Source organism: Salvelinus fontinalis, unplaced genomic scaffold (assembly GCF_029448725.1).
Source record: "Salvelinus fontinalis isolate EN_2023a unplaced genomic scaffold, ASM2944872v1 scaffold_1011, whole genome shotgun sequence".
NCBI classification, from domain to species: Eukaryota; Metazoa; Chordata; class Actinopteri; order Salmoniformes; family Salmonidae; genus Salvelinus; species Salvelinus fontinalis.
In genome coordinates this window covers 20,001-35,543 of record NW_026601220.1, presented here as the reverse complement: position 1 = coordinate 35,543, position 15,543 = coordinate 20,001, and the positions used below count along the sequence as shown (strand labels likewise).

The 15,543-nt window shown below is 44.0% G+C and overlaps 1 protein-coding gene across 1 annotated transcript in view; it reads left to right on the top strand.

Moving 5' to 3' along the window:
• The window catches only part of LOC129848144 (protein unc-13 homolog B-like), a 56,948-nt gene that overhangs the window by 23,330 nt on the left and 18,075 nt on the right, over window positions 1–15,543 (top strand). The window contains exon 6 of the mRNA XM_055915617.1: window positions 9,933–10,080. Coding sequence (XP_055771592.1) covers window positions 9,933–10,080 — 148 coding nt within the window. The remainder of the gene's footprint in view (window positions 1–9,932; window positions 10,081–15,543) is intronic.

Below are 15,543 nucleotides of genomic sequence, written 5' to 3'. Positions count from 1 at the left end.
TGTAATGAGAGTTTACCTAAAGGATCGTTGTAGAGTGGTAACTGTTTAAACAGGGTAGTAGGGTTGTAATGAGAGTTTACCTAAAGGATCGTTGTAGAGTGGTGACTGTTTTAACAGGGTACTAGGGTTGTAATGAGAGTTTACCTAAAGGATCGTTGTAGAGTGGTGACTGTTTTAACAGGGTAGTAGGGTTGTAATGAGAGTTTACCTAAAGGATCGTTGTAGAGTGGTGACTGTTTTAACAGGGTAGTAGGGTTGTAATGAGAGTTTACCTAAAGGATCGTTGTAGAGTGGTGACTGTTTTAACAGGGTACTAGGGTTGTAATGAGAGTTTACCTAAAGGATCGTTGTAGAGTGGTGACTGTTTTAACAGGGTAGTAGGGTTGTAATGAGAGTTTACCTAAAGGATTGCTGTGGAGTGGTGTCTGTTTTAACAGGGTACTAGGGTTGTAATGAGAGTTTACCTAAAGGATCGTTGTAGAGTGGTAACTGTTTAAACAGGGTAGTAGGGTTGTAATGAGAGTTTACCTAAAGGATCGCTGTGGAGTGGTGTCTGTTTTAACAGGGTACTAGGGTTGTAATGAGAGTTTACCTAAAGGATCGTTGTAGAGTGGTAACTGTTTAAACAGGGTAGTAGGGTTGTAATGAGAGTTTACCTAAAGGATCGTTGTAGAGTGGTGACTGTTTTAACAGGGTACTAGGGTTGTAATGAGAGTTTACCTAAAGGATCGTTGTAGAGTGGTGACTGTTTTAACAGGGTACTAGGGTTGTAATGAGAGTTTACCTAAAGGATCGTTGTAGAGTGGTGACTGTTTTAACAGGGTACTAGGGTTGTAATGAGAGTTTACCTAAAGGATCGTTGTAGAGTGGTGACTGTTTTAACAGGGTAGTAGGGTTGTAATGAGAGTTTACCTAAAGGATCGTTGTAGAGTGGTGACTGTTTTAACAGGGTACTAGGGTTGTAATGAGAGTTTACCTAAATTATCGTTGTAGAGTGGTGACTGTTTTAACAGGGTAGTAGGGTTGTAATGAGAGTTTACCTAAAGGATCGTTGTAGAGTGGTGACTGTTTTAACAGGGTAGTAGGGTTGTAATGAGAGTTTACCTAAAGGATCGTTGTAGAGTGGTGACTGTTTTAACAGGGTAGTAGGGTTGTAATGAGAGTTTACCTAAAGGATCGTTGTAGAGTGGTGACTGTTTTAACAGGGTACTAGGGTTGTAATGAGAGTTTACCTAAAGGATCATTGTAGAGTGGTGACTGTTTTAACAGGGTAGTAGGGTTGTAATGAGAGTTTACCTAAAGGATCGTTGTAGAGTGGTAACTGTTTAAACAGGGTAGTAGGGTTGTAATGAGAGTTTACCTAAAGGATCGTTGTAGAGTGGTGACTGTTTTAACAGGGTAGTAGGGTTGTAATGAGAGTTTACCTAAAGGATCGTTGTAGAGTGGTGACTGTTTTAACAGGGTAGTAGGGTTGTAATGAGAGTTTACCTAAAGGATCGTTGTAGAGTGGTGACTGTTTTAACAGGGTACTAGGGTTGTAATGAGAGTTTACCTAAAGGATCGTTGTAGAGTGGTGACTGTTTTAACAGGGTAGTAGGGTTGTAATGAGAGTTTACCTAAAGGATCGTTGTAGAGTGGTGACTGTTTTAACAGGGTAGTAGGGTTGTAATGAGAGTTTACCTAAAGGATCGTTGTAGAGTGGTGACTGTTTTAACAGGGTACTAGGGTTGTAATGAGAGTTTACCTAAATTATCGTTGTAGAGTGGTGACTGTTTTAACAGGGTAGTAGGGTTGTAATGAGAGTTTACCTAAAGGATCGTTGTAGAGTGGTGACTGTTTTAACAGGGTAGTAGGGTTGTAATGAGAGTTTACCTAAAGGATCGTTGTAGAGTGGTGACTGTTTTAACAGGGTAGTAGGTTTGCAATGAGAGTTTACCTAAAGGATCGTTGTAGAGTGGTGACTGTTTTAACAGGGTACTAGGGTTGTAATGAGAGTTTACCTAAAGGATCATTGTAGAGTGGTGACTGTTTTAACAGGGTAGTAGGGTTGTAATGAGAGTTTACCTAAAGGATCGTTGTAGAGTGGTGACTGTTTTAACAGGGTAGTAGGGTTGTAATGAGAGTTTACCTAAAGGATTGTTGTAGAGTGGTGACTGTTTTAACAGGGTACTAGGGTTGTAATGAGAGTTTACCTAAAGGATCGTTGTAGAGTGGTGACTGTTTTAACAGGGTAGTAGGGTTGTAATGAGAGTTTACCTAAAGGATTGTTGTAGAGTGGTGACTGTTTTAACAAGGTAGTAGGGTTGTAATGAGAGTTTACCTAAAGGATCCTTGTAGAGTGGTGACTGTTTTAACAGGGTAGTAGGGTTGTAATGAGAGTTTACCTAAAGGATCGTTGTAGAGTGGTGACTGTTTTAACAGGGTAGTAGGGTTGTAATAAGAGTTTACCTAAAGGATCGTTGTAGAATGGTGACTGTTTTAACAGGGTAGTAGGGTTGTAATGAGAGTTTACCTAAAGGATCGTTGTAGAGTGGTGACTGTTTTAACAGGGTACTAGGGTTGTAATGAGAGTTTACCTAAATGATCGTTGTAGAGTGGTGACTGTTTAAACAGGGTACTAGGGTTGTAATGAGAGTTTACCTAAAGGATCGTTGTAGAGTGGTGACTGTTTTAACAGGGTAGTAGGGTTGTAATGAGAGTTTACCTAAAGGATCGTTGTAGAGTGGTGACTGTTTTAACAGGGTACTAGGGTTGTAATGAGAGTTTACCTAAAGGATCGTTGTAGAGTGGTGACTGTTTTAACAGGGTAGTAGGGTTGTAATGAGAGTTTACCTAAAGGATCGTTGTAGAGTGGTGACTGTTTTAACAGGGTACTAGGGTTGTAATGAGAGTTTACCTAAAGGATCATTGTAGAGTGGTGACTGTTTTAACAGGGTACTAGGGTTGTAATGAGAGTTTACCTAAAGGATCGTTGTAGAGTGGTGACTGTTTTAACAGGGTAGTAGGGTTGTAAGCTCTTTAAGAGGAGTAGTGGTGCTGAGAGGAGTCGATGCAGTCAGTATGTGCGTCCAAATGGCACCCTATTCCCTACATAGTGCACTACTTTTGACCAGAGCCCTGTTGGTGCTATTTGGGACACAGACAAGAGTTCAGACCGGGGTCTGTGTGAACACTCAACGCAGAGCCGTGAAAAATAATCAAATTGAATCCTGCATCTCCATGGACACCAGCTCCCTGTTTAGATCGGTCATGATGTGGAATTCTCTCCATCAGTATTCCGAGGAGAACGTCAAATTAGAGAAGTTGAGTAATGCTTCCAGGAGACTCGGACCAATCACAGTTAAGTAATACCTTTAGGTGGAAGAGATACACAGGCTGAATGCAGGACTGGTTTAATACTTTAGGAAGAGAGGGAGGAGAGGGAAAGGGAGGGAGGCAGGGAGAGATGGAGGAGAGAGACTAGCAGAGATACACAGGCTGAATGCAGGACTGGTTAAAGACTTAAAGGAAGAGAGAGAGGAGAGACAAAAGGGAGGGAGGCAGGGAGAGATGAGGGGAGAGAGACTAGCAGAAATACACAGGCTGAATGCAGGACTGGTTAAAGACTTAAAGGAAGAGAGAGAGGAGAGAGAAAGGGAGGGAGGCAGGGAGAGATGAGGGGAGAGAGACTAGCAGAGATACACAGGCTGAATGCAGGACTGGTTTAATACTTAAAGGAAGAGAGAGAGGAGAGAGAAAGGGAGGGAGGCAGGGAGAGATGAGGGGAGAGAGACTAGCAGAGATACACAGGCTGAATGCAGGACTGGTTAAAGACTTAAAGGAAGAGAGGGAGGAGAGTGAAAGGGAGGGAGGCAGGGAGAGATGAGGGGAGAGAGACTAGCAGAGATACACAGGCTGAATGCAGGACTGGTTAAAGACTTAAAGGACGAGAGGGAGGAGAGAGAAAGGGAGGGAGGCAGGGAGAGATGAGGGGAGAGAGACTAGCAGAGATACACAGGCTGAATGCAGGACTGGTTAAAGACTTAAAGGACGAGAGGGAGGAGAGAGAAAGGGAGGGAGGCAGGGAGAGATGAGGGGAGAGAGACTAGCAGAGATACACAGGCTGAATGCAGGACCGGTTAAAGACTTTATGCCTTCAGTAATGAGGCAAGGAGAGATGGAGAGAAGGGCAGGAGGGCGGTGGAGAGAGGGGCAGGAGGGAGGTGGAGATAGGGGCAGGGGGGAAGTAGAGAGAGGGGAGGGGAAGATAGAGAGAGAGGAGGGGGGGTAGAGAGAGGGGAAGAGAGAGAGGGGGAGGAAGAGAAATATATAGGGAGGGAGAGAGGGAGAGAGAGAGAAGGAAAGAGACAGAGAAAGAACTGGAACAAAAAGGAATGGAAATCTGAAGAGGGAACATTTGTATGGTGTTAAATGGTTAGAGATAAATGTAATGCCGAATAGCAAAACCAGCATAGATTCCCCATGAAATTACTGTGCTTTTCAGGTCGTGGTGAGATGATAATATGATACACATATCAGTGTATGTGACAAAAAATGCTTTGTTGTTGATGTTATTGTTGGTGTTGTATGGACTAGCTCTTGGTGTTGTGTGGACTAGCTCTTGGTGTTGGTGTTGTGTGGACTAGCTCTTGGAGTTGGTGTTGTGTGGACTAGCTCTTGGAGTTGGTGTTGTGTGGACTAGCTCTTGGTGTTGTGTGGACTAACTCTTGGAGTTGGTGTTGTGTGGACTAGCTCTTGGAGTTGGTGTTGTGTGGACTAGCTCTTGGAGTTGGTGTTGTGTGGACTAGCTCTTGGAGTTGGTGTTGTGTTGGACTAGCTCTTGGTGTTGTGTGGACTAGCTCTTGGTGTTGGGTGGACTAGCTCTTGGAGTTGTGTGGACTAGCTCTTGGAGTTGGTGTTGTGTGGACTAGCTCTTGGAGTTGGTGTTGTGTGGACTAGCTCTTGGTGTTGTGTGGACTAACTCTTGGAGTTGGTGTTGTGTGGACTAACTCTTGGAGTTGGTGTTGTGTGGACTAGCTCTTGGAGTTGGTGTTGTGTGGACTAGCTCTTGGAGTTGGTGTTGTGTGGACTAGCTCTTGGAGTTGGTGTTGTGTTGGACTAGCTCTTGGTGTTGTGTGGACTAGCTCTTGGTGTTGGGTGGACTAGCTCTTGGAGTTGTGTGGACTAGCTATTGGAGTTGGTGTTGTGTGGACTAGCTCTTGGTGTAGGTGTTGTGTGGACTAGCTCTTGGTGTTGTGTGGATTAGCTCTTGGTGTAGGTGTTGTGTGGACTAGCTCTTGGAGTTGTGTGGACTAGCTCTTGGAGTTGTGTGGACTAGCTCTTGGTGTTGTGTGGACTAGCTCTTGGTGTTGGTGTTGTATGGACTAGCTCTCGGAGTTGTGTGGACTAGCTCTTTGTGTTGGTGTTGTGTGGACTAGCTCTTGGTGTTGGTGTTGTATGGACTTGCTCTTGGAGATGTGTGGACTAGCTCTTGGTGTTGTGTGGACTATCTCTTGGAGTTGGTGTTGTGTGGACTAGCTCTTGGTGTTGGTGTTGTGTGGACTAGCTCTTGGAGTTGGTGTTGTGTGGACTAGCTCTTGGTGTTGGTGTTGTGTGGACTAGCTCTTGGAGTTGGTGTTGTGTGGACTAGCTCTTGGAGTTGGTGTTGTGTGGACTAGCTCTTGGAGTTGGTGTTGTGTGGACTAGCTCTTGGAGTTGGTGTTCTGTGGACTAGCTCTTGGTGTTGGTGTTGTGTGGACTAGCTCTTGGTGTTGGTGTTGTGTGGACTAGCTCGTGGAGTTGGTGTTGTATGGACTAGCTCTTGGAGTTGTGTGGACTAGCTCTTGGTGTTGGTGTTGTGTGGACTAGCTCTTGGAGTTGTGTGGACTAGCTCTTGGAGTTGTGTGGACTAGCTCTTGGTGTTGGTGTTGTGTGGGCTAGCTCGTGAAGTTGGTGTTGTATGGACTAGCTCTTGGAGTTGGTGTTGTGTGGACTAGCTCTTGGTGTTGTGTGGACTAGCTCTTGGTGTTGGTGTTGTGTGGACTAGCTCTTGTAGTTGGTGTTGTGTGGACTAGCTCTTGTAGTTGGTGTTGTGTGGACTAGCTCTTGGAGTTGGTATTGTGTGGACTAGCTCTTGGTGTTGGTGTTGTGTGGACTAGCTCTTGGTGTTGTGTGGACTAGCTCTTGGTGTTGTGTGGACTAGCTCTTGGAGTTGGTGTTGTGTGGACTAGCTCTTGGAGTTGGTGTTGTGTGGACTAGCTCTTGGTGTTGTGTGGACTAGCTCTTGGTGTTGGTGTTGTGTGGACTAGCTCTTGGAGTTGGTGTTGTGTGGACTATCTCTTGGAGTTGGTGTTGTGTGGACTAGCTCTTGGTGTTGGTGTTGTGTGGACTAGCTCTTGGAGTTGGTGTTGTGTGGACTAGCTCTTGGTGTTGGTGTTGTGTGGACTAGCTCTTGGAGTTCATGTTGTGTGGACTAGCTCTTGGAGTTGGTGTTCTGTGGACTAGCTCTTGGTGTTGTGTGGACTAGCTCTTGGTGTTGTGTGGACTAGCTCTTGGAGTTGTGTGGACTAGCTCTTGGTGTTGGTGTTGTGTGGACTAGCTCTTGGTGTTGTGTGGACTAGCTCTTGGTGTTGTGTGGACTAGCTCTTGGTGTTTGTGTTGTGTGGACTAGCTCTTGGTGTTGTGTGGACTAGCTCTTGGAGTTGGTGTTGTGTGGACTAGCTCTTGGTGTTGTGTGGACTAGCTCTTGGTGTTGTGTGGACTAGCTCTTGGAGTTGGTGTTGTGTGGACTAGCTCATGCTGTTGGTGTTGTGTGGACTAGGTCGTGGAGTTGGTGTTGTGTGGACTAGCTCTTGGAGTTGGTGTTGTGTGGACTAGCTCTTGCTGTTGGTGTGTGGACTAGCTCTTGGTGTTGGTGTTGTGTGGACTAGCTCTTGGTGTTGGTGTTGTGTGGACTAGCTCTTGGTGTTGGTGTTGTGTGGACTAGCTCTTGGAGTTGGTGTTGTGTGGACTAGCTCTTGGAGTTGTGTGGACTAGCTCTTGGTGTTGGTGTTGTGTGGACTAGGTCGTGGAGTTGGTGTTGTATGGACTAGCGCTTGGTGTTGGTGTTGTGTGGACTAGCTCTTGGTGTTGTGTGGACTAGCTCTTGGAGTTGTGTGGACTAGCTCTTGGTGTTGTGTGGACTAGCTCTTGGTGTTGGTGTTGTATGGACTAGCTCTTGGAGTTGTGTGGACTAGCTCTTGGTGTTGGTGTTGTGTGGACTAGCTCTTAGTGTTGGTGTTGTGTGGACTAGCTCTTGGTGTTGGTGTTGTGTGGACTAGCTCTTGGAGTTGGTGTTGTGTGGACTAGCTCTTGGTGTTGTGTGGACTAGCTCTTGGTGTTGTGTGGACTAGCTCTTGGTGTTGTGTGGACTAGCTCTTGGTGTTGTGTGGACTAGCTCTTGGTGTTGTGTGGACTAGGTCTTTGAGTTGGTGTTGTGTGGACTAGCTCTTGGTGTTGTGTGGACTCGCTCTTGGTGTTGTGTGGACTAGCTCTTGGAGTTGGTGTTGTGTGGACTAGCTCTTGGTGTTGTGTGGACTAGCTCTTGGTGTTGTGTGGACTAGCTCTTGGTGTTGTGTGGACTAGCTCTTGGAGTTGTGTGGACTAGCTCTTGGTGTTGGTATTGTGTGGACTAGCTCTTGGTGTTGGTGTTGTGTGGACTAGCTCTTGGAGTTGTGTGGACTAGCTCTTGGTGTTGGTGTTGTGTGGACTAGCTCTTGGTGTTGTGTGGACTAGCTCTTGGTGTTGTGTGGACTAGCTCTTGGTGTTGTGTGGACTAGCTCTTGGTGTTGGTGTTGTGTGGACTAGCTCTTGGAGTTGGTGTTGTGTGGACTAGCTCTTGGTGTTGTGTGGACTAGCTCTTGGTGTTGTGTGGACTAGCTCTTGGTGTTGTGTGGACTAGCTCTTGGAGTTGGTGTTGTGTGGACTAGCTCTTGCTGTTGGTGTTGTGTGGACTAGGTCGTGGAGTTGTTGTTGTGTGGACTAGCTCTTGGTGTTGGTGTTGTGTGGACTAGCTCTTGGAGTCGGTGTTGTGTGGACTAGCTCTTGCTGTTGGTGTTGTGTGGACTAGCTCTTGGAGTTGGTGTTGTGTGGACTAGCTCTTGGAGTTGGTGTTGTGTGGACTAGCTCTTGCTGTTGGTGTTGTGTGGACTAGCTCTTGGTGTTGGTGTTGTGTGGACTAGCTCTTGGTGTTGTTGTTGTGTGGACTAGCTCTTGGAGTTGGTGTTGTGTGGACTAGCTCTTGGAGTTGGTGTTGTGTGGACTAGCTCTTGGAGGTGGTGTTGTGTGGACTAGCTCTTGGTGTTGGTGTTGTGTGGACTAGCTCTTGGTGTTGGTGTTGTGTTGGATATGTCTTTCTCTGCCATTCTTCCCTTTTCAACACCTACAGTATCTTCAGAGTGAATCTGGGCTGTGCCTATTCTGCCAAGGCAGCAGAGCTACAGAGCTTAGTCCCAAATGACACTGTGTGCCCTATGTAGGACACTACTTTTGATCAGAAGTAGTTTGCTATAGGTAATAGGATGTCATTTGGAACACAGAGCTGCAGCGCTTAGGATCATTTACTCTGAGCAGCTCTGGCTCATTGGTTCACCCACTGTTTTCAGTCTGTATCCGATATTCCATAATGCATCAGTGACTGGATTATATATGAACATTACTTTCTTGTTCCAGAGCCAATGGAGGATGACCTGTGAACTCATGAACACCAGTGAGGTGGAGAGTGTGTGTGGGGGTGGAGTGTGTGTATGTGGCAGGGCTTTAAGCAATTATCCTCTGTCTTAATGCAACAGTACAAAGTACATTTTTATTAGGCCTACTGCTGCCAGCCTGGATAAGCATACATAGTTATTACCTCTCCCACACAGTCTTCCACACAGTCTGGTGTGAAGATGTGAAAAGTACATGAACTCTGTACGTGTTCTATCTGGTCTGAAGATGTGAAAAGTACATGAACTCTGTACGTGTTCTATCTGGTCTGAAGATGTGAAAAGTACATGAACTCTGTTCGTGTTCTATCTGGTGTGATGTACCCGAGTTGGATTGGTAACCTCACTCTTCAAATTGAAATGCCTTGAATTGATAGCTTTTTCGGTGGTGTAGCTGACTAAGGCGTTGTCAAGTGTTTGCGAGACAGAGGACCCGAGATCAAGTAGCAGATTTTAGGAGGGAGGAAGATGTATTGTTAAACAAGCAGTTTGAAAGCTGTTACATAAGCAAACATGCTTATTATCTCTCCCACACAGTCTCCTATACGTCAGTCTGGTCAGAAGACTTAAAGGTACATGAACATGTATGTTTTCAATCTGGTCTGAGGAACCAACATTAAAATGAATATGGTGAATGAAAGCTTACCCAAGTAAACTTCAGCCCAGCTTTAACAAAAAGGGTAATCAGCTGCTCAACTGGGGGGGACAATTGTAAAAAAGTAGTCCTACCTCCAGGACACTTCAACAGGTGACTATCCCAGAAAAGAAAAAGGAACAGTCTGTCTGCATAGATTTTTGATTTGAACTTTATTTAACTACGCAAGTCAGTTAAAAACAAATTCTTATTTTACAATGGCGGTCTACCCAGACAATACCCTCCCCTAATAACCCGGACGACGCTGGGACAATTGTACGCCGCCCTGTGGGTCTCCCGATCACGGCTGGTTTTGATACAGCCCGGGATCGAACCAGGGTCTGTAGTGACACCTTTAGCACTGAGATGCAGTGCCTTAGACTGCTGCGCCACTCTGGAGTCTTTTAACATACATATACAGCATCTTTGTTTTACGGGACAGACAAGCAGGCTAAATGTACTGACTATGTCTGTTCTCCTTCTGGTCTGAAGACTGAAGACAGTGAATAAAGTGAATCTGACTCAGTACGCTTTCCTTCTTTCTTTTTCCCTTTCTCTCTCTCTCTTTTCCGTAGCAATATTTCCACGCCGGAGGAAACGGTCTGAAGAAGACGTTCCTTGAGAAGAGCCCTGACCTCAAGTCCCTCAAATACGCTCTGAGCCTTTACACACAGCCTACTGATGCCTTGATCAAGAAGTATATATGCACACAAACCTCTCAAGGTAAGGACACTGAGCTAGTAGATATGCACCCAAACCTCTCAAGGTAAGGACACTGAGCTAGTAGATATGCACCCAAACCTCTCAAGGTGAGGACACTGAGCTAGTAGATATGCACCCAAAGCTCTCAAGATAAGGACACTGAGCTAGTAGATATGCACCCAAACCTCTCAAGGTAAGGACACTGAGCTAGTAGATATGCACCCAAACCTCTCAAGGTAAGGACACTGAGCTAGTAGATATGCACCCAAACCTCTCAAGGTAAGGACACTGAGCTAGTATATATGCACCCAAACCTCTCAAGATAAGGACACTGAGCTAGTAGATATGCACCCAAACCTCTCAAGGTAAGGACACTGAGCTAGTAGATATGCACCCAAAGCTCTCAAGATAAGGACACTGAGCTAGTAGATATGCACCCAAACCTCTCAAGATAAGGACACTGAGCTAGTAGATATGCACCCAAAGCTCTCAAGATAAGGACACTGAGCTAGTAGATATGCACCCAAAGCTCTCAAGATAAGGACACTGAGCTAGTAGATATGCACCCAAACCTCTCAAGATAAGGACACTGAGCTAGTAGATATGCATCCAAAGCTCTCAAAATAAGGACACTGAGCTAGTAGATATGCATCCAAACCTCTCAAGATAAGGACACTGAGCTAGTAGATATGCATCCCAAACCTCTCAAGATAAGGACACTGAGCTAGTAGATATGCACCCAAAGCTCTCAAGATAAGGACACTGAGCTAGTAGATAAGCAACCAAACCTCTCAAAATAAGGACACTGAGCTAGTAGATATGCACCCAAAGCTCTCAAGATAAGGACACTGAGCTAGTAGATATGCATCCCAAAGCTCTCAAGATAAGGACACTGAGCTAGTAGATATGCACCCAAATCTCTCAAGATAAGGACACTGAGCTAGTAGATATGCACCCAAACCTCTCAAGATAAGGACACTGAGCTAGTAGATATGCACCCAAACCTCTCAAGATAAGGACACTGAGCTAGTAGATATGCACCCAAACCTCTCAAGATAAGGACACTGAGCAAGTAGAAATGTTCAGGGTTTAGGTCAATTCCATTTCAGTCAATTCAGGAAGAAATTCCAATTCCATTCTCTCTCATAGAGAAGCATTGATGGAAATTGGAATTAGAATTTCAGTTAACTTCCTAACCCTGTTCACAGGAGGCTGGTTAGGGGAGGACGGCTCAAATTAATGACTGGAATGGGATGAAGGGAATTGTATCATGTGTTTGATGAGCTGGATACCGTTCCATTTATTCCATTACAGCCATTACTATGAGCCCGTCCTCCCCAATTAAGGTGCCACCAACCTCCTGTGACCCTGTGATAGTTATCCTTGCTTCTCTTACAGTGAGCTGCAATGTTTTTCCATGTCAGCTTGGTTTCTCTCCAGTTTACCGTGTGAGATGGTTATTGCAGTAATTGCATTTTTTCATCTACTGCCTCCTTCAATCCCTTTCTCTTTCTATTTTACTCTTGCTTCTCTCTCTCTTTCTCACTCACTCTCTTTTGCTCTCTTTCTCTCTGTCGCTCACTCTCTTTCTCACTCACTCTCTCTCTCTGTCGCTATCTCTCTCTCTCTCTACGTCGCTCTCTCTCATCTCTCTCTGTCGCTCTCTCTCTGTCGCTCTCTCTCTGTCGCTCTCTCTTTGTTGCTCTCTCTTTGTCGCTCTCTTTGTCGCTCTCTTTCTCTTTGTCGCTCTCGCTCTGTCGCTCTCTCGCTCTCTCTCTCTCTCTCTCTCTCTCTCTCTGTCGCTCTTGCTCTCTCTCTTTCTCTTTGTCACTCTCTCTCTGTCGCTCTATGTGTCCCAGTTCCGTGCTGTGTTTTACTCTGTGGAAGTGTAGGTTTTCTGTTTTCTTAACAGAGTAGAGCTACCTGATGGTCTATCTAGGGCAGTGGTTCCCAAACTTTTTATAGTCCCGTACCCCTTCAAACATTCAACCTCCAGCTGCGTAACCCCTCTAGCACCAGGGTCAGCACACTCTCAAATGTTGTTTTTTGCCGTCATTGTAAGCCTGCCACACACATACATTACAATACATTTATTAAAAATAAATGTTTAAGTTTACATACACTTAGGTTGGAGTCGTATAGTTTTTCAACCACTCCACAAATTTCTTGTTAACAAACCATAGTTTTGGCAAGTCGGTTAAGATCTACTTTATGCATGACACAAGTAATTTTTCCAACAATTGTTTACAGACAGATTATTTCACTTATAATTCACTGTATCGCAATTCCAGTGGGTCAGAAGTTTACATACACTAAGTTGACTGTGCCTTTAAACAGTTTGGAAAATTCCAGAAAATGATGTCATGGCTTTAGAAGCTTCTGATAGGCTAATTGACATCATTTGAGTCAATTGGAGGTGTACCTGTGGATGTATTTCAAGGTCTACCTTCAAACTCAGTGCCTCTTTGCTTGACATCATGGGAAAATCAAAAGAAATCAGCCAAGACCTCAGAAATAGAATTGTAGACCTCCACAAGTCTGGTTCATCCTTGGGAGCAATTCCCAATCCCTGAAGGTACCAAGATCATCTGTACAAACAATAGTACACAAGTATAAACACCATGGGACCACGCAGCCGTCATACTGCTCAGGAAGGAGACTCGTTCTGTCTCCTGGAGATGAACATACTTTGATGCGAGAAGTGCAAATCAATCCCAGAACAACAGCAAAGGACCTTGTGAAGAAGCTGGAGGAAACAGGTACAAAAGTATCTATATCCACAGTAAAACGAGTCCTATATCGACATAACCTGAAAGGCTGCTCAGCAAGGAAGAAGCCACTGCTCCAAAACCGCCATAAAAAAGCCCGACAACGGTTTGCAACTGCACATGGGGACAAAGATCATACTTTTCATACAAAATCTTACAAAAATAGAACTGTTTGGCCATAATGACCATTATGTTTGGAGGATAAAGGTGAAAGCTTGCAAGCCTAAGAGCACCATCCCAAACGTGAAGCACGGGGGTGGCAGCATCATGTTTTGGGGGTGCTTTGCTGCAGGAGGGACTGGTGCACTTCACAAAATAAATGGCATCATGAGGAAAGGACAATTATTTGGATATATTGAAGCAACATCTCAAGACGTCAGTCAGGAAGTTAAAGCTTGGTCGCAAATGGGTCTTCCAAATGGACATTGACCCCTAGCATACTTCAAAAGTTGTGGCAAAATGGCTTAAGGACAACAAAGTCAAGGTATTGGAGTGGCCATCACAAAGCCCTGACCTCAATCCTATAGAAAATGTGTGGGCAGAACTGAAAAAGCGTGTGCGAGCAAGGAGGCCTACAAACCTGACTCAGTTACACCAGCTCTGTCAGGAGGAATGGGCCAAAATTCACACAACTTATTGTGGGAAGCTTATGGAACTTCTTATGGCTACAGGGGGCGTATTGAAAAACTGTAAAATATGCGCCCATTTTAAAACGGCCTTTTAATCAATTTTTGCTCTTACAATATGCATATTATTACTACTATTGGATAGAAAACAGTCTCTAGTTTCTAAAAACGTTTGAATTATTTCTCTACGTGGAACAGAACTATTTTTACAGCCCATTTCCTATCCAGATTTGAGATTTCCAAAATCGATGTCTCTCTTCAAGACCTTGTCTATAAAAGGGCATGTCACTTGGGACCATAGAAACACGTCATACGCCTTCCACTGGGTGTCATGCGGAAGTGAGAGCAGAAAGGACTTGAATATCTCGTTCAGGGCTTGAATACAGCCTCTTGGAGTGAGAGGACCGCCATAATTTTTTTTCTCCCAGGCGCGAAGTTGGACTTTGTATTGCCTCCTAGAAAACTGTCGTTATACGTGAATATAGTCTCCGGCTTCGATTTGACTTGATACATGTCACAATATCATCCTAAAGTATGTTTTTTCAATATAGTTTAATTATATTATTGAAATTTATTCGGGACTTTAGACGTGATGCTTTGGAAGAATTGTTTGAAGAAGGAGAGGTTAGCGCCGCACGGCCAGTGTGCTTGCTAATTCAAGAGGGAAATAGTTTGTTCTGGATCCCAAACAAAGACTGTACTGGACAATGGACCCCTTTACAACATTCTGATGGAAGATCAACAAAGATAAGGACCCAATTTGGGATGCTTTTTCATATATCTGTCGAACTGTGCTATGCTACCGTTTGACTAGAATCAATGCTGCCGTGTGCTAGCTAATGTAGTAAGCTAATATAACGATATATTGTGTTTTCGCTGTAAAACACTTTAAAAAATCGGAAATATTGGCTCTATTCACACGATCTTTGTCTTTCATTAGCTATCCACCATATATTTTTCTGAAATGTTTTATGATGTGTAATTAGTAGTTGACGTTGGTGTCTGTATTTTCTCTGGCTACTCCCGTGCGATTTCAGACTGTAGCTATGATGGGAGCAGTAATGTAAAACTGATTTATAGCTAAAATATGCACATTTTTTGAACAAAACATAGATTTATTGTGTAACATGTTATAGGACTGTCATCTGAGGTAGTTTTTTCTAGGTTATTTAGGTTGGTTCTAGGTTAGTTAGGTTGGCTTGTGCATGCTACTTGCATCCTACTTGTGCTGTGAAAAATGTCTGTCCTCTTTTTTATTTGGTGGTGAGCTAACATAAATATATGTGGTGTTTTCTCTGTAAAACATTTAAAAAATCGGACATGTTGGCTGGATTGACAAGATGTTTATCTTTCAAATGCTGTATTGGACTTGTTAATGTGTGAAAGTTAAATATTTAAAAAAAAAATAGATTTTGAATTTCGCGCCCTGCACCTGAGCTGGATGTTGTCATAAGTGTACCGGTGTCGGGCTGCAGCCATAACAGGTTATGGAAGGCTACCCGAATTGTTTGACCCAAGTTAAACAATTTAAAGGCAATGCTACCAAATACTAATTGAGTGTATGTACACTTCTGACCCATTGGGAATGTGATGAAAGAAATAAAAGCTGAAATAAATCATTCTCTCTACTATTATTCTGACATTTCACATTCTTAAAATAAAGTGGTGATCCTAACTGACCTAAGACAGGGAATTTTTACTAGGATTAAATGTCAGGATTGTGAAAAACTCAGTTTAAATGTATTTGGCTAAGGTGTATGTAAACTTCTGACTTCAACTGTATATACAGTACAAAATCCATGTGTATGTGTCTGCATATTGCGTGCTCGTGGAAGCAGAAGAACTTGTGTTGTCGACAGGTGCAGGTGTAGTACTGCTGGTAGTAGCAGTACTACTAATAGAGCTGGTATGTGTCTATGGACGCGGGCCTTACTTTTTAAACTTTTTTTAACCATTAAGCAATTTTCTATCCAACGGAATGAGAAGCGAATACATTTGGCTACATATGGACCGTTACTGGAATTCCCGCAAGAGAGTAACGGTTAATGTGATTGGATATTAATTATTTGACTAGGCTACCTGTATTTGAC